The sequence below is a fragment of the Styela clava genome, chromosome 10, assembly GCF_964204865.1.
Source record: "Styela clava chromosome 10, kaStyClav1.hap1.2, whole genome shotgun sequence".
Taxonomy (NCBI): domain Eukaryota; kingdom Metazoa; phylum Chordata; class Ascidiacea; order Stolidobranchia; family Styelidae; genus Styela; species Styela clava.
Genome location: NC_135259.1, coordinates 8,952,859 through 8,972,907, shown reverse-complemented (window position 1 = coordinate 8,972,907; position 20,049 = coordinate 8,952,859). Strand labels below are relative to the sequence as shown.

General features: G+C 32.0%; 1 protein-coding gene across 2 annotated transcripts; it reads left to right on the top strand.

The window, feature by feature from the left end:
- The first annotated feature begins 14,616 nt into the window (after window positions 1-14,616).
- LOC120337773 (uncharacterized) lies at window positions 14,617-19,883 on the top strand. Of its 2 annotated transcripts, none has more exons than XM_039405656.2 (8): window positions 14,617-14,989; window positions 15,720-15,790; window positions 15,868-16,183; window positions 16,565-16,693; window positions 17,295-17,509; window positions 18,313-18,429; window positions 18,957-19,177; window positions 19,618-19,883. In XM_039405656.2, the coding sequence occupies exons 1-8, from the start codon at window positions 14,659-14,661 to the stop codon at window positions 19,721-19,723; spliced, it is 1,506 nt and encodes a 501-aa protein (XP_039261590.2). In that variant the 5' UTR covers window positions 14,617-14,658; the 3' UTR covers window positions 19,724-19,883. The 2 variants fall into 2 exon arrangements, with proteins under 2 accessions (XP_039261590.2, XP_077973379.1); XM_078117253.1 differs by having other exon boundaries at window positions 16,562-16,693.
- The last annotated feature ends 166 nt before the right edge of the window (window positions 19,884-20,049 follow it).

Sequence of the window (20,049 nt, the reverse complement as noted above, 5' to 3'; positions counted from 1 at the left end):
CTTCAAAAATATGAGTAGTAATCTCGATATTATAAACTTGTAGTCTGATACCGTTCTACGTACAATATCTTGTTTAACTGCTTTGATGAACATTCTGTCTTGTCGTTCATATATTTAGTTTAGCGGATAATACATAATCTAAAGTGGGGTTTTCAATCCAATCGCACTATTTGGTTAGCAATGTAGAATAGATATTGATTTTGAAGCAGCGATAATTTGACGAATAAATAAATACGGCTTTACCGTAAAGGTGATTCCCCGTGACAAACGAGAGAACGAGAGCGTAACGCAATCGTGAGATAGTAAAATGTTTCTGCGGTGACGATGATGTAACCATTCTTACCGCCATGAAAGATACACAAAGTTCATTTTCTTCTTCGCTGTGCTAAAGTACAATATAATATTTCAAAATCTGTAAGGTTTATTAGTTACGGATCACAAATATATCATGAAATTTTTATATGATTATGTATGTTTGCGGATATTATTGATGAAGGCCATTTGATTGGTCTTCGCAAACATTACAGAGTTACCGACGGGGTAAAGCCCTTTCACGATAGCCACAACATTCCAAAATCTAAGTAAGAATCCAAATACACCGCTTCTGATGAAATCTAACGTTATCGGACGAAGTAGAAAAATACAATTTAATTATTTCCGAATTTGAAAATAACATCATTTCTAATTTGCTATTGTATATGACGAAATTTTTGAATATGGAACGTACTTTACCACTGACAAACTTGTTGACCTGTGAAAAATAAAGTTAAGACTTGTACCAACGTCAGATCACATGGAGTATTTAGGATTAAAATAAAGCATTGGACAATATTATATTTATGAATAAAAACATAGGACACGCCATTTAACGGATATTCTGTTACTAAAGTTCATTTTTCAAAATCAGTGTCAATGATTTCGCTTATTCATGACCAGTCCTCGTCTGCAAAAAATGATTTACATTAATTAATACTCGATCCTGGTGTTTTATTGTGCTGAGAATAAGTCTCATTGTGAAAAGCTGTAGTCCAGCGTTTCTCAAACTGTGTTCCTTGGAACACTACTGTTCTGAGAGCTACTTTGGAGTGTTCCGCGGAACAGTAATCGAAATTGCAACTAAATTGACCGCCATGGCGATCTTGGCTGTACTTCGACGCCTCTGGGTCGTAAATTTGTCTTTCAACTGGCGACATAAGGCAGACAGGCCTTGCTATCTAAGCAGGTAGACAGGTCTCGTAACAGTATGCAAAGCATGACACTTTTGTGAACCGTTGAATATCGTTAACTATCGGTCTAGTTTTTCAATTGCTAAGGTTGAAGCAAACTTTTTAATTTTATTATATAGGCTAAATTTGTTGGAGAGCACCCTTTTCAATGAATTGTTGGATTAAAACTGTAAACCTCAAAAGATGTCGCGATAAACCAGTTGTGCAAGTTGGGGTACAAGGTAAATCCATTACACGATTCTTTCATTATCAATATTACCTTTTTATTTTTTGGTGTTCCGCGAGGCGAGATAAAAGCGTAGGTGTTCCGGGAAAATAGGTTTGGAAAACGATGTTGAATGAAATCAATAGACGGGTCATTTTCAACCTTTCCGGTGGAGTGGAACTTCTATGGAATATTCTGGAGGTTTGGGGAACCCCAATACAATAGTTTGCAATACGTTATTTTACACACTATATATAATCTAATATAAAATATAAATTTGTATAAACTATAAGTATATATTACACATTTATACAATCAATCTCTAATAATGTGAAACTGTCAAAACAAAATGATACAATATCAATAATATTTGCAAATCTAATAGTTATTTGAATATGTTTAAACAATATACCCGTGAAAAATTATACTTCAAGATGTAAACTTGCGGTAATCCTGAAATGTAACTGCGGAACTCCGTCGAAAACCCACCTGTAGAGTGTTGGAAATGTTGGAAGCCAATTATTTCATCTTTTTGCTCTCCTTTATGAGTATTGCGCTGGACAATTTAAATATCTTGAATTGATGTGACGCAAAGTATCACAAAGCCACTCAAATGCATTTGGAAAACTACGAACAAATTTTTGTTATCACATTAATACCGAGATATTACATTATGAACATATACACTACAAACGCCGGTTTTATAAAAAAAAAATCTAATTTCACGTCATACCATTAATTGACGGCTCATTTTACTTTGGTATATAAAATTTTTTAAAGTAGCTTTTGTTATCGTGGATTTGAAACATTATCTGTATATTTTTACTGATTGTTACGTGAATTTATCTCAATCTCACTTTAAAATTCAAAAATACATTGCATGAAATTCAAAAGTGAATAAATACACCCACCAAATTCATTTAAAACAATTAGGTGTACATAGACGTTCCAATTTGAAAGTTATCAAATAGAGGGCCAGAGAACGGTGGGAAAATGTAATGTCATTTTATCAACAATTATAAATTGCCTCTCGTGTACTCCCTAGCGGATAGAACATAAATACGAAAGACCTAAGCATGTAAGATTCGTTCTATACGTACAACCTCTTGTTTAAAACAGGAGTCACATAAAAACATACTACAATAAAATAGCAATCAAACGAATACCATTTATAAAAAATTACTCCAGATGCTGTAATATTATGATACAAATCAATGTGAATCTGTTTAAAATATAAAATAAAAAAGTAATCTAATAAAGTGCGACAATGAAACGCACATTTAAAGGACTTCTGGGGAATTTATTGCAAATTACGATAACTAGAACACGTCAAGATAACTGTGAAATTACTCAACTCTTACTCAGAATCAAATGAAGATACACTGATAAGACAGATGCAACATAATGCGACAATCTAAAAACAAAAACGTTAAAGTTTTATATTAGCACTCACATTTACTTATTACTCAAAATATAATGGGACACGAAAATATATCACGTATCAATACAACCATATCATACCAAATATTTACTACCATCCAAGTTTACATCTTATATCATATGGACATTCACTAAAGCAGGGGTCGGCAACCTACGGCCCTGCGCCGGATCCGGCCCGCGGAGTAATATAATCCGGCCCGCGACACTTCACTGAATTATAGCAGCAAAACAGCTGTTTTGACCAACAGAATGTTACGTAACAGAATTTATTGTGAGACACGTGTACCCTGAATTATAATAAAATTCACAAATACTCGTTTATTGAACTCGTTTAATTAATGGCAACTAAACGCAGAAAATTTGATGCTGAGTGCAAAGGGTTCAATGGCGCCGAAAACATTCAAAGGGACTTTTTTGAGATGCTATGCAATTTTTTGAGATGCAATGAGGAAATAAATCAATATTCGATTCGAGAGATGTATCACTGCTTGATTTTTATTATAAAACGTATCATCCGTTCGGTTTTCAACTTTCTAAAAATATGTGCGGCCCGCCAATGACTCGCACCCCTTAATTTTGGCACGCGAGCGACAAAAGGTTTCCGACTCCTGCACTAAAGTCTGTAATAAGCATTAGGTTATTCTCCGTGACAGGTGAAAGAACAATATAACGATAGCGCAGCTCAAGCATGAGATAATAAGTATTATCGTGGTGACGATGATGTAATCGTTCTTATCGCCGTAGGTAAATATTCCACTCGCGCTCACACTTCACTCAAATCCCTCAAAAAACGGTTATAAACTTATCCACTCAACTTTTTCATATCTACAACTATATCATAGATGCCCATGTTACGCAGAAAGTAATTTATTTAAAATTATTAGAAGCACCAAAATAACAAATATATTAAATTATGTAAAGTCCAGCACCATGACTTCAATAAAACCAGTTGAAATAATAGCTAATAGAAAACTATAAATTTGGTCGATTAACATTATAAAAATATTTAAAAGAATGAACAATTTTCAGTGGAAATAATAAATAGAGTTGATAAATAAATACATGAAAATATAATTATTTTTGAAAATATTTTATACAATTTAACACTGAAGCAAACTTGGATTCCCCAAAATAATATTGCATTTCATATATATGTATGAATATAGTGAGAACAAAATTCAGCTTTAAATATTTTTACCTTAAACGAAGTCATGAAAAAATAGATAAATAATATATAAATAATAGCTAACAAAACATTTTCAAATTCAATCACGTCTGAACAGTTCGGCAATGAATCATTATGAATCTCTATGAGCTTTTCTTGCTTTTTTTCCTCGACGAGATTTCTTGTCTTTGCCTTTTCCTCCTTTTCGGCCCCGTCTTCCTTTTCGCCGTTTAGTCAATTTTTCGACTTTGACACATCTAAAGTAAAATATTAAATGTTGGATCACTTTTCTAGTTTAAAATTTCATTATTTATAATGCCATAAGTGGTATTGTATGATCTATTTCTAATTAACAAGGCGAAGAGGAATCATACACCTTCAATATAACATACCCTTTTGAAATCTAAATTAACTTTGATTAGTTGACTGAAAATACAAAAAATAAACGAAATCATATTCAGAATGATCTTTGTCGAAAAAAAATTATGGTTTACTTTTCAGTCTTGTGTTTATCAATATACAGCTGCCCAACTTTTGTTTTATTGGGAGGTTAAATATTACAGCAATTTCTTATGTAAGTCAGCATTTTTAGTATTTTAGGGATTTCAAATTTATACTAATTATGTTGAAAAGGGCCATTGTAATTTAAATATTGAAATAAAATATGATAAAAAAACATACCTGCATGCAATTGTTAGTGATTTTGTGAATTTGCCATTTAGACGACTGTCAAAGTGTAGTTTAAACAATACTTCTTTTGGTTCGTATCTTTTGCCAGACAAAGGTTTTCCATTTATTGGTTCGCGACATCTTGTGGATGAACATATGGCGCTTGGGAAAGAACTTGGCTCTAAGTTTATACAATTGACCCTGAAAATACGGATATCGTAGATGAATGAATCGTAAAATTTTGCAAGGTTTTATAACGGGAGGGAAGTATAAATTAGCTGGTTTATTCTCCAATCAAAATATAAATAAGTATTGCTCTTTGCGACAAAAATGTGGAATCTGTGTCTAGCTAAAATTATATTAATATGCTGAGTGGTATTACTCAGCAGAAATAAGAATATCACTATAGCTTTGTAATAAAACAGATCAATAAATAAAGCACGTAGGAAATTCAGACTCATTTTTATACTCTCTCGTAAAGTTGAAATATATACTCGATACTCACTCATGCAAGTAATAAGAAGCAAATCCATCATCTACTGTTTCTGTTTTATTGACTTTGCAGTTGTGAGTTCTTATAAACTCTGAGCTATAAGAAAAGATATTATTTGTTAATGAGTCATACGATTTTGTTAAAGAGTAATATTTATACGAATAAATAAGCAAATATACCATTCTAAAATTCTGTATGAAGGTTATTTTTTAACAAAATAAACATTTTTTTTTTTCAATACGTTTAGCAACGCACTAGTCAGAATTAATCCTACCCTAAATTATACAATGTATGCCATTTAATTAATACATTAATACTAGATATTAGTTTAATAATCAAATCTATCTTAAAACGCCGATAAATATATTACGAAAAATTAGCGAACATCACTTAACACTTACTCAGGGTCAAATGAAGTTACGCTGATAAGACAGACAGAGCATAATGCAACAATCTAAAAAAACAAAAACCTCGTTAGACTTTTATATTTAAACCTACATATACTCATTACTTAAAAATATGATGGGACACAAAAATATATCATCTATCAATAGAACCATATTATACAAAAATTTACATAATATATCATCTGGCCATTTACTAAAGTCTGTTATAAGCATATTGTTCCGTCGTCATATTAAGCCCACGGATGAAGATCAGACACAAATATAGGTAAGTTTACGAAAAGTAATTCTTTAGAATACGATCATTCCCGTATGAAACCGTCAATTACTATAATGCACGTAACTCATGTTTCTTATGGTCTTATACTATTTCCTTAGCTTACCTTGATGTAAAGCTTCAAGCTTGCCATAGCGGTTTGATAAACTTTTTTTCTTCAAAAATATGAGTAGTAATCTCGATATTATAAACTTGTAGTCTGATACCGTTCTACGTACAATATCTTGTTTAACTGCTTTGATGAACATTCTGTCTTGTCGTTCATATATTTAGTTTAGCGGATAATACATAATCTAAAGTGGGGATTTCAATCCAATCGCACTATTTGGTTAGCAATGTAGAATAGATATTGATTTTGAAGCAGCGATAATTTGACGAATAAATAAATACGGCTTTACCGTAAAGGTGATTCCCCGTGACAAACGAGAGAACGAGAGCGTAACGCAATCGTGAGATAGTAAAATGTTTCTGCGGTGACGATGATGTAACCATTCTTACCGCCATGAAAGATACACAAAGTTCATTTTCTTCTTCGCTGTGCTAAAGTACAATATAATATTTCAAAATCTGTAAGGTTTATTAGTTACGGATCACAAATATATCATGAAATTTTTATATGATTATGTATGTTTGCGGATATTATTGATGAAGACCATTTGATTGGTCTTCGCAAACATTACAGAGTTACCGACGGGGTAAAGCCCTTTCACGATAGCCACAACATTCCAAAATCTAAGTAAGAATCCAAATACACCGCTTCTGATGAAATCTAACGTTATCGGACGAAGTAGAAAAATACAATTTAATTATTTCCGAATTTGAAAATAACATCATTTCTAATTTGCTATTGTATATGACGAAATTTTTGAATATGGAACGTACTTTACCACTGACAAACTTGTTGACCTGTGAAAAATAAAGTTAAGACTTGTACCAACGTCAGATCACATGGAGTATTTAGGATTAAAATAAAGCATTGGACAATATTATATTTATGAATAAAAACATAGGACACGCCATTTAACGGATATTCTGTTACTAAAGTTCATTTTTCAAAATCAGTGTCAATGATTTCGCTTATTCATGACCAGTCCTCGTCTGCAAAAAATGATTTACATTAATTAATACTCGATCCTGGTGTTTTATTGTGCTGAGAATAAGTCTCATTGTGAAAAGCTGTAGTCCAGCGTTTCTCAAACTGTGTTCCTTGGAACACTACTGTTCTGAGAGCTACTTTGGAGTGTTCCGCGGAACAGTAATCGAAATTGCAACTAAATTGACCGCCATGGCGATCTTGGCTGTACTTCGACGCCTCTGGGTCGTAAATTTGTCTTTCAACTGGCGACATAAGGCAGACAGGCCTTGCTATCTAAGCAGGTAGACAGGTCTCGTAACAGTATGCAAAGCATGACACTTTTGTGAACCGTTGAATATCGTTAACTATCGGTCTAGTTTTTCAATTGCTAAGGTTGAAGCAAACTTTTTAATTTTATTATATAGGCTAAATTTGTTGGAGAGCACCCTTTTCAATGAATTGTTGGATTAAAACTGTAAACCTCAAAAGATGTCGCGATAAACCAGTTGTGCAAGTTGGGGTACAAGGTAAATCCATTACACGATTCTTTCATTATCAATATTACCTTTTTATTTTTTGGTGTTCCGCGAGGCGAGATAAAAGCGTAGGTGTTCCGGGAAAATAGGTTTGGAAAACGATGTTGAATGAAATCAATAGACGGGTCATTTTCAACCTTTCCGGTGGAGTGGAACTTCTATGGAATATTCTGGAGGTTTGGGGAACCCCAATACAATAGTTTGCAATACGTTATTTTACACACTATATATAATCTAATATAAAATATAAATTTGTATAAACTATAAGTATATATTACACATTTATACAATCAATCTCTAATAATGTGAAACTGTCAAAACAAAATGATACAAGTTCAATAATATTTGCAAATCTAAGAGTTATTTGAATATGTTTAAACAATATACCCGTGAAAAATTATACTTCAAGATGTAAACTTGCGGTAATCCTGAAATGTAACTGCGGAACTCCGTCGAACCCCCCCCCCCAGTAGAGTGTTGGAAATGTTGGAAGCCAATTATTTCATCTTTTTGCTCTCATTTATGTGTATTGCGCTGGACAATTTAAATATCTTGAATTGATGTGACGCAAAGTATCACAAAGCCACTCTAATGCATTTGGAAAACTACGAACAAATTTTTGTTATCACATTAATACCGAGATATTATATTATGAACATATACACTACAAACGCCGGTTTTATAAAAAAAAAATTTTATTTCACGTCATACCATTAATTGACGGCTCATTTTACTTTGGTCTATAAAATTTTTTAAAGTAGCTTTTGTTATCGTGGATCTGAAACATTATCTGTCTATTTTTACTGATTGTTACGTGAATTTATCTCAATCTCACTTTAAAATTCAAAAATACATTGCATGAAATTCAAAAGTGAATAAATACACCCACCAAATTCATTTAAAACAATTAGGTGTACATAGACGTTCCAATTTGAAAGTTATCAAATAGAGGGCCAGAGAACGGTGGGAAAATGTAATGTCATTTTATCAACAATTATAAATTGCCTCTCGTGTACTCCCTAGCGGATAGAACATAAATACGAAAGACATTAGCATGTAAGATTCGTCGTATACGTACAACCTTTTGTTTAAAACAGGAGTCACATAAAAACATACTACAATAAAATAGCAATCAAACGAATATCATTTATAAAAAATTACTCCAGATGCTGTAATATTATGATACAAATCACTGTGAATCTGTTTAAAATATAAAATAAAAAAAGTAATCTAATAAAGTGCGACAATGAAACGCACATTTAAAGAACCTCTGGTTAATTCATTGCAAATTACGATAACTAGAACACGTCAAGATAACTGTGAAATTACTCAACTCTTACTCAGGATCAAATGAAGATACGCTGATAATACAGATGCAACATAATGCGACAGTCTAAAAACAAAAATGTTAAAGTTTTATATTAGCACTCACATTTACTTATTACCTAAAATATGATGGGACACGAAAATATATCACGTATCATTACAACCATATCATACAAAATATTTACTACCATCTAAGTTTACATCTTATATCATATGGACATTCAATAAAGCAGGGGTCGGCATCCTACGGCCCTACGCCGGATCCGGCCCGCGGAGTAATATAACCCGGCCCGCGACACTTCACTTATAGTAGCAAAACAGCTGTTTTGACATACAGAATGTTACGCAACAGAATTTATTGTGAGACACGTGTACCCTATATTATATTAAAATTCACAATTACTCGTTTATTGAACTCGTTTAATTAATGGCAACTAAACGCAGAAAAGTTGATGCTAAGTCCAAAGGGTTCAATGGCGCCGAAAATATTCAAAGGGACTTTTTTGAGATGCAATGAGGAAATAAATCAATATTCGATCCGAGAGATGTATCACTGCTTGATTTTTTTTATAAAACGTATCATCCGTTCGGTTTTCAACTTTCTAAAAATATGGGAGGCCCGCCAATGACTCGCACCCCTTAATTTTGGCACGCGAGCGACAAAAGGTTTTCGACTCCTGCACTAAAGTCTGTAATAAGCATGAGGTTATTCTCCGTGACAGGTGAGAGAACAATATAAAGAAAGCGCAGCTCAAGCATGAGATAATAAGTATTATCGTGGTGACGATGATGTAATCGGTCTTACCGATGTGGGTAAATGTTCCACTCGCGCTCACACTTCACTCAAAAGCAAAATCCCTCAAAAAACGGTTATAAACTTATCCACTCAACTTTTTCATATCTACACCTATATCATAGATGCTCATGTTATGCAGAAAGTAATTTATTTAAAATAATTAGAAGCACCAAAATAGCAAATATATATAAATATGTAAATTTTTGCACCATGACTTCAATAAAACTAGTTGAAATAATAATTAATAGAAAACTATAAATTTGGTCGATTAACATTATAAAAATATTTAAAAGAAATAACAATTTTCAGTGGAAATAATAAATAGAATAGATAAATAAATACATTAAAATATAATAAATATAATTACTTTTGAAAATATTTTATACGATTTAACACTGAAGCAAACTTGGATTCCCCAAAATAATATTGCATTTCATAAATATGTATGAATATAATGAAAACAAAAGTCAGCTTCAAATATTTTTACCTTTTAAACGAAATCATGAAAAAATAGATTACTAATATATAAATAATAGGTAACAAAACATTTTCAATTTCAATCACGTCTGAACAGTTCGGCAATGAAGCATTATGAGTCTGTGTGAGCTTTTCTCGCTTTTTTTCCTCGACGAGATTTCTTGTCTTTGCCTTTTCCTCCTTTTCGGCCCCGTCTTCCTTTTCGCCGTTTAGTCAATTTTTCGACTTTGACACATCTAAAGTAAAATCTTAAATGTTGGATCACTTTTCTAGTTTAAAATTTCATTATTTATAATGCCATAAAAGGTATTGTATGATCTATTTCTAATTAACAAGGCGAAGAGGAATTATCATACACCTTTAATATAACATACCCTTTTGAAATCTAAATTAACTTTGATTAGTTGACTGAAAATAGAAAAAATAAACGAAATCATATTCAGAACGATCTTTGTCGAAAAAAATAATGGTTTACTTTTCAGTCTTGTGTTTACCAATATATAGCTGCCCAACTTTTGTTTTATTGAGAGGTTAAATATTACAGCAATTTCTTATGTTAGTCAGCATTTTTAGTATTTTAGAGATTTCAAATTTATACTAATTATGTTGAAAAGGGCCATTGTAATTTAAATATTGCAATAAAATATGATAAAAAAACATACCTGCATGCAACTGTTAGTGATTTTGTAAATTTGCCATTTAGACGACTGTCAAAGTGTAGTTTAAACAATACTTCTTTTGGTTCGTATCTTTTGCCAGACAAAGGTGTTCCATTTATAGGTTCGCGACATCTTGTGGATGAACATATGGCGCTTGGGAAAGAACTTGGCTTCAAGTTTAGACAATCAATCCTGAAAATACGAATACCGTGAATGGATGAATTGTAAAATTGTGTAAGGTTTCACAACTGGAGGGAAGTATAAATTAGCTATTTTATTCTCCAAGCAAAATATAAGTATGTATTGCTCTTTGCGACAACATGTGGTATCTGTGTCCACCTAAAATTATATTAATTGGCCGAGTGGTATTACTCGGCAGAAATAAGAATATCACTATAGCTTTGTAATAAAGCAGATAAATGATTCAAAGCACGTAGGAAATTCAGACTCATTTTTTATACTCTCTCGTAAAGTTGAAAATATGTACTCGATACTCACCCATGCAAGTAATAAGAAGCAAATCCATCATCTACTGTTTCTGTTTTATTGACTTTGCAGTTGTGAGTTCTTATAAAGTCTGAGCTGTAAGAAAAGATAATTTTTGTTAATGAGTCATACGATTTTGTTAAAGAGTAATATTTATACGAATAAATAAGCAAATACACCATTCTAAAATTCTGTATGAAGGTTATTTTTTAACAAAATAAATAATTTTTTTTTTAAATCCTTTAGCACCGCACTAGTCAGAATTAATTCTACCCTAAATTATACAATGTATGACATTTAAATAATACATTAATACTAGATATTAGTTTAATAATCCAATCTATCTCAAAACGCCGATAAATATATTACAAAAAATTGGCGAACATCACTAAACACTTACTCAGGGTCAAATGAAGATACGCTGATAAGACAGACAGAGCATAATGCAACAATCTAAAAAAACAAAAACCTCGTTAGACTTTTATATTTAAACCTACATATACTCATTACTTAAAAATATGATGGGACACAAAAATATATCATCTATCAATACAACCATATTATACGAAAATTTACATAATATATCATCTGGTCATTTACTAAAGTCTGTTATAAGCATATTGTTTCGTCGTCATATTAAGCCTACGGATGAATATCGGTCACAAATATAGTAAGTTTACAAAAAGTAATTCTTTAGAATACGATCATTCCCGTATGAAACCGTCAATTACTATAATGCACGTAATTCATGTTTCTTATGGTCTTATATTATTTCCTTAGATTACCTTGATGTAAAGCTTCAAGCTTGCCATAGCGGTTTGATAAACTTTTTTTCTTCAAAAATATGAGTAGTAATCTCGATATTATAAACTTGTAGTCTGATACCGTTCTACGTACAATATCTCGTTTAACAGCTTTGATGAACATTCTGTCTTGTCGTTTATATATTTAGTTTAGCGGATAATACATAATCTAAAGTGGGGTTTTCAGTCGAATCGCACTATTTGGTTAGCAATGTAGAATAGATATATTGATTTTGAAGCAGCGATAATTTGACGAATAAATAAATACAGCTTTTCCGTAAAGGTTATTCCCCGTGACAAACGAGAGAACGAGAGCGTAACTCAAGCGTGAGTTAATAAAGTGTTTCCACGGTGGCGAAGATGTAACCATTCTTACCGCCACGTGAGATACACAAAGTTCATTTTCTTCTTCGCTGTGCTAAAGTACAATATAATATTTTAAAATCTGTAAGGTCTATTAGTTACGGATCACAAATATATCATGAAATTTTTATATGATTATATATGTTTGCGGATATTATTGGTGAAGGCCATTTGATTGGTCTTCGCAAACATTACAGAATCACGCCCACGAAATATTTCGAAATTTAAGAAGTTACCGAAGGGGTAAAGCCCTTTCACGATAGCCACAACATTCCAAAATCTAAGTAAGAATCCAAATACACCGCTTCTGATGAAATCTAACGTTATCGGACGAAGTAGAAAAATACAATTTAATTAGTTCCAAATTTAAAAATAACATCATTTCTAATTTGCTATTGTATATAACGAAATATTCGAATACGGAATGTACTTTAACATTGACAAGCACGTTGGCCTATGATAAATAAAGATTAAAACTTATACCAATGTTAGATCACGTGGGGTATTCAGAATAAAAATATCGGACTGGAAAATATTATATCTATGAATACGTATATAATACAGATCATTAATCAATTTTGTTCGTTCGTTCGTGAATTCATTTTAAAAAATTAATGTCAATGTTTCGCTCATTTATGACCCGGTCAATTATAAAATAATTTACAGCAATAACCACTCGATGTTGGTGTTTACTTTTGCTGAGAAAAAGTCTAATTGTGACAATGCTCTAATCCTGCGTTTCTTAAACTGTGTTCCCCGGAACACACCCACTGTCCATCCTTTTCAATGGATTGTTGGCTTGAACTGAAAACCTCAAAAGATATCGTGGTGAGCTGGTTGTGCAAGTTGACGCACAAGGTAAATCCGTTACACAATTCTTTCATTATCCATTTTACCTTCCTATTTTTTGGTGTTCCGCCGGGCGAGGTAAAAAGCGTAGGTGTTCTGCGACGAAAAGTTTGAGAAACGATGGTAAATGTAATCAATAGACGGGGGATTTTCAACCTTTTTGGTAGAGTGGTACTTTAATGGAATATTTCAGAGGCTTGGGGAACCACAATACAATAGTTTGCAATACGGTATTTTACAAATTTTTACAAGGCTGTAAAGATATTGTATAAACTATAAATATATATGTATACAATCAAACCTAAAACTGGCCAAACAAAATGATACGAAAAATGTAAAAGTGTAATAATATTTGCAAACCTAATAGTTATTTGAATATTTTTAAACAATAAACCCGTAAAAAATTTTGATATTAAGATGTAAACTTACGGTACACCTGAACTGTAACGGATGAACCTTCAGAGTGCTGCGGAATTCGGGTCGAAAACCACCTCTGTAGAGTGTGGAAAATTTTGGAAGCCAAATATTTCACAATCACATTAATACCCAGATATTGTATTAAGCCCATATACACTACAAATGCCGATCTTATAAAATTAAATCGATTCTAACGTCATATCATTAATTGACGACTCATTTTTACTTTGGCCTATAAATTTTCTCAAAATAGCTTATGTAATCGTGGATTTAAACCATTTTCAGTCTATTTTGCCCCGCTTGTTACATGTATGTTATCTCAATCTCACTTTAAAATTCAATTATTCATTGCATGAAATTCAAAAGTGAATAAATGCAGTAGTAAACTCAACCCAATTCATTTTAAACAAATAAGTGTAACTACAAGTTACAATTTGAAAGTTATCAAATAAGAAGGTTTAAGAACGACGGCAAAATATAATCTTGTTTAATCATCAAACATGAATTGCCTCTCGTGTATCATCTAACGGATAGGAAATAAAAATGAATGACATCAACATGGTTGATTCGCCGTATGTGTACAACCTTTAAAACAGGAGACATATAATAAAAACTCCAATCTAACGAATACAATTAATTGAAAATTACTTCAATTGCTGTATTTTTATCATATAAGTCAACGTAAATTTGTTCAAAATTAAAAAAAATTCTGAGGATTTTATTGCGAATTACGATCACTCGCACACACCAAGATAACTGTAAGCTTTTGTAACTTGGTGTGAGGGAGGGAACTTTGTGGTTAAATTGGGTCCGCTACATATCACGAGAGATTACTTCGAAAAACACTATTAACTTTCTTTTCATAAATCAATTATTACATCATAATTGAATGATTATGACGAAACAATCCATATTTTTAGTTGCTATAAACAAAAAAGCACAAATACATAAAATTCATTTCACAATTACCTTCGTTGCATCAGGGAGAAAAGATGACAGACAGCGATGAACAACGCGTGAAACCGCAGGTTCCTTTGGATTTCGATAGTTTATCTGGACCAAACTTACAAACTGTTTGTCCGGTGCCACCCATGCCCGATATGGCTTATCCTCAGCCGTATCCATACGCTCTGATAAATGGTGGATTATACGGGGAAAATGAAGGTGGAAACAGGTTGTTTTATCAAGGACAATTGGATGATAAAATACCGGCAAACGCTTACTTCTCCTCATATCAGACACCCTACAGATATTATACTCATATTGCATATCCTTCTCCAGTACGAACTACAAACGTAAAACGTCGAGGCGGTCGTACAAAAAGTGAGTAAATAACAACGACAATAAGGATCGGATTAATGTTTTTTTAACGTGTTCACAATTGAATGACATCGCAGACTTAATACTTCAAAATTGGATTTTATTAACCATTTACTGAACCTCTAAAAATGATTCTCCGTTTATATTTTTTTATTTTGGGAATTCAAGTTTTTATATCTTATTCAAATAAAAATATTAAAGTTAAAAAAAAAATTGTGCAAATTAGAGTAATTGATTAACCGTATTTTTTTTTCATTTTATTTTAGAGCAAAATTGAACGTAAGCGTAACTTCTTTTGATTAGAAAATTAATTTAACGTCAACTTGTATTTTCATTCTTCTAATTTGATCCCTACAAAGAGTATAGACATTGAAATATCAAATTATATTTATGTTTGACTTCAAATATTATGTCAACGGAAATTTATTTTAAATTCTAATTACAAGGTGGAGCAGAATATATAAGTAACATTTAATCAAGCGAACTTACGTTATTTGTCCCAATTTGTTCTCAGCAATATTTAAAAAACACATCGTTAGCATAACACAATAACCACCTATGAACATATTCAGATTTTTAATTTGATTCTGGGGAAGATCAACTAAAAAAAATTCACTTTATTGTATCACTAAGTTATCGTCAGTAAGTTTATATTATAATATATTATATTGATTGTTAGTATATATATATAATTATGAATCGCTTGTGAGCTTCATGCTTCCTTTTCATACAGGTCGAGGAGTATCGCGGGTAAAATACAATACGAAGAGATCCATTGACAAAACTACTACAAAAGAATATCAGGTTATTAAAACTTACACTGATTTTTTTTTTATCATTTGTGCGACAATAATTCACAATTTTTAACATTTTATTGACAGCAACCTTCGGACATTATGTTAGATAATTTGAACTCTGCCATACCAATAACGAAAACAGGCAAAAAACGCGGAAGAAAGCCTGGCAAAGCAAGAGTATCCACCGCCAAAGAAATACCTGGATTGACGAGAGTGAAAAGAAAGTACGTGCGAAGAAAAGTAAAAGAGAAGCCTATTACTGATATTGTTCAACTCACAGAGAGTTTGGTAAAACTTCTACTTCCTCCAGAAAAAAATAGTTCTAAATCTCCGGAGTTAGATGACATTTTTATCGAAGAACTAGAGAATATGGCTTGGTCTACAGATGAACTACCCCAAGGTAAGTGTATTCAGAAATAAAACTTCCGAAGCAATTAGTTTAGACAGGGGCAAGTCTAGGAGAGGGCCATAGGGGCAGTCACCCCGGACAGGATGTTGTAGTGGCAGTATATCCAAACTGTACACTTCGCTCTCGTTGTTCAATTTGATTATTTAATTATTGATTAATAATACAAACCTTTGACTCTTTTCACATTAATTCGCAGAATCTATAAGTTGTTTTCTCCCAGAATCATGTGATATGTACTGCTTTGTAGTATAAAACGAACATATTGGTATTATTAAATATTTTTTAAATACATAGCTACATATCTTTAAAATATAAAATTGGAAACTGAATTCAATAAAGTTTAAAAATGAATAAACTGATTTTATAAAGCAGAGGATGGACTGAGCGAAGATGACGTAAACGCTTTTAATGATCTCATTAAAGAACTTTCATTAAACTCTGACAAAAAGAGTCGATATGAAAATGTTAATTCAAAGAAAAAATCCTGCGGAGACAAGAAAGGTAAAACATATCAATTCTACTACATTTTTAATTAGCTAACAATGATTTGATTGTACCAACACTACTTGTGAAACATAGAACATTTTATTGCCAACCTGGCATCATCAATGAAATAGGTGAAAGAATCTTCGTAAGAACAGGACAGCATTGTAACCGATGGGCTCGACAGCAATTGAACATTTTGTATACCGGAAAAGGTTACTTACAAGCGTCGTAACAAATCAAATATTTATAAATGATATTAAGTCGTTGGCCTAGCCTATGCTATCAAATATATATCGAAAATCTAACAATTTTCTCTAAAGATAGACTATAAGCTTATACCCTGATAAATATCCTCATAAATATTTAAAAATAATAACAATTCTATTCAAAGAAATTTACATAAATAGATTTTTAAAAAGGTATTATTTTTATAACAACAATTCATCATTCTTTGGTCTCATATTATACTAGCTTCTAATACCTAAATGTGTCAAAGCAAGTTCATATTTAAGGGCACGTGACATGTACTGTTATCGTTTTGCTGTAAAATAAATATGTGATCTAGAACTTATACTTATACCTACTTATACTTAACTAGTTATGTTTATTTATTTAGGTGGAAGGACTAAAGAAGAAAAATCGGAGAATAAAAGACAGCAATCGAGCGGTATTACACCAAGAAAGAACATACTAAATTGCCGCTGGAGGGCAATGCGGAGTAGAAAATCTATACTAGACAACGATTTTGGAAGTTCAGCCGTTCCACCTTCAACCGACACTTTCAATTGTAAAGTAGGAGGGAAATGCTCAAACAAATGGCAATTATTACAGGTATCTATAGTTAAATAGTTAATTTTTTCATCATTGTTTCGTTGGCTCAATGTGTTACGCTTCATTGTGTGCAATGGGATAAATTCAATGAGAACGATTTACATAAAAAACATAAAATATAACTATACCGGATTTCTACAATCTGAAATTTATACTATAACCTTGTAAATTTGATACCACAACGCTACTATTTCAGTTAAAGGGAATTCTTTCTGATTAACCTTTAAATCGTATGTTAAAATATATACTAGATGTCGAAAAGTGAAGTTGGTATTTCATAAAAATTATACTATCATTCGCCAACAAAAAGCAGTATTATGAAAAGCTGCTGTCACGAAGTGGACCTAAGTTTTGTCAAAAATTTGTTGTTGTGTTGAAATTCTATTACTTGTTGTCGTTGTCGAAAAATCGCTTTCTCTTCAACTACTAGACCAATTTTCAGTGGTTATATACTGTTGTTGTCGCTAGAAGGCTATTACTTTCATTTGTTACTAAATTTCCTATGAATCCCATGATATCTGACATTTCATCCAAATTGGCCGCTTTATTTTTTTTTTTTATGAAAACATCTATTTCATTCCGTCAAGGGCGATGGTCCTCCGTTCTGATTTGGCAAACTCGATGCTCAGACACAGTGTGAGGCTCGTAGGCTACGGGCACTGCTGTTATTTATTGGATCTTCGTGTACATATCAAACAAACTTATTCAATTACACTTCGATTTAAATATTACATCACAATATAGGCATACTATATTTAATTCCATTTTATAATAACTTGAATATAATTTATTTCTGTCATCAGAGACATGTCCTAGGAAACAAAGTTGTTAAACAACTACGAGAAGAGCGACAAACTGAAAGACTTATTAAAGTACTTTGCAGCACCCCACAGAGAACATTGAGAGCGAGAAATCGTGAAGTAAAGTTGTTGTTTTTTTCATTCAGACCTCATGTCAACAATTATCATTGGGAGAATAAAACGATTTATTATTACCTCATTTCTGATTTCAAATATATACATATAAAACCAACAGATAAATAAAATCAAACAGATATTTCAATCTCAACTGAGTTAAAACAAACATACATTGCTGGTTGAATTGTTTGTAATTGTAACTGTTGTCTATTGTTGGACAAGGAGTGACCCATGGATCGTTTTGTAAAATCCAACTAATTGACCGGTCTTGAAGATTATTGTGATCGCTAGTGGGATATCACTTTTTCAGTCTTATATCGAACGTATTTTAAATTTTCAAAGTCATTACTATTTCAAAATCTCACTGTTTTATTCTGAATAAGAATATTATTCCGTCATGTTTGTTCGCATCCGCAGATCTTTTCACCAAGCTTCTACCACGCTAAGGTCATGTCGTGCTGGTACGCACTGCATTGTTTGTATGAAAGTCAGGATTTACCAATATTCAAAATTTATTTATTAACATTTAGGAAGGCGATATGTCTGCTCATGATACATCTGCAACATCAAGCGAAACCGCAAGTCCAGACAAAACTGCGTCAAGCTGGATTAGCCTTAGTGATACTAGTTTTAATATAACTGGACAAGGCGCTGAATTATGTGCAATTCCTCACGGAGATTCAAACCTTCCTCCAGGTTATTTTTCTGTCGATGGAGGAATCTGTCCTGATATTGAACCAACATTTCTTGTGTAAGTTTGAGAAGAAATTTTTTTTGGATAAGCGATATATTCTATATAATACTCTACATAACAATTTTAAATTTAAACCTAATTTTTTATGAACCAAATCTTTAAGACGATCAAACAATTTTGTTTTGCATACATCAACTTCACAAGGGTTACAAATGAAAAAATAGTAACAAAATAAACATTTAGTCAAAAATAGAACAATCAACTTATTAAGCTATTGAAATAAGGATCACTGGAAAGCGCAAAATGACCACAGATGCACTATATGGTTGGGATTTTTAAACAGTATAATTGAAGAAAATCAAGATGAGAATTGTAGCATGAACGGCAACTGCAAATATTCGATTGCGATACATATATATTATTAGTAGCGATTCGAAGACAATATTCAGGTCACTTAGAATTTAAAAAATTAAAAATGATTTGTTAAATTGTTTTAGATCATCATCATCATCGTATAATGAAGTTCACAATCGGAAAGAGCCTCTCAACAATTCAAACCAATTGCTATATTCCAACCAAAATTTCGTCTCTCCAACCAACTGAATTTGTTTCAAACCATTTGAGACTTTTGAGCATTAAACATTTGAGATACATGAGATAACATACTCACATACACTGGGTATAAGGGCGAGATATAAGATAACATATCTTACTCTCAATATTATTGAAAAAAAATCTTCATTTATGCATTATTGATAACGAATCTTTTATATACCTTTAAAAACATTCTTCATTGTTTATGTATTAAACTTTTATAGTTTGTAACTACAATACTTTGTGTAATAAAATTTTTTTGGAAAACGATGTCTGAACTACTTTTCTGAAATGTTATTACAGACGAATGCGTGAATGATTTGTCAGTATAAATA

Bases quoted from the DNA above. Each gene is read 5' to 3' on its own strand.
- LOC120337773 (XM_078117253.1), top strand. From the start codon at position 14,659: ATGACAGACAGCGATGAACAACGCGTGAAACCGCAGGTTCCTTTGGAT. The intron at 15,791-15,867 runs GTTATTAAAACT...TTTTATTGACAG, and splicing joins CTACTACAAAAGAATATCAG to CAACCTTCGGACATTATGTT. The intron at 18,430-18,956 runs GTAAAGTTGTTG...ATTAACATTTAG, and splicing joins TGAGAGCGAGAAATCGTGAA to GAAGGCGATATGTCTGCTCA.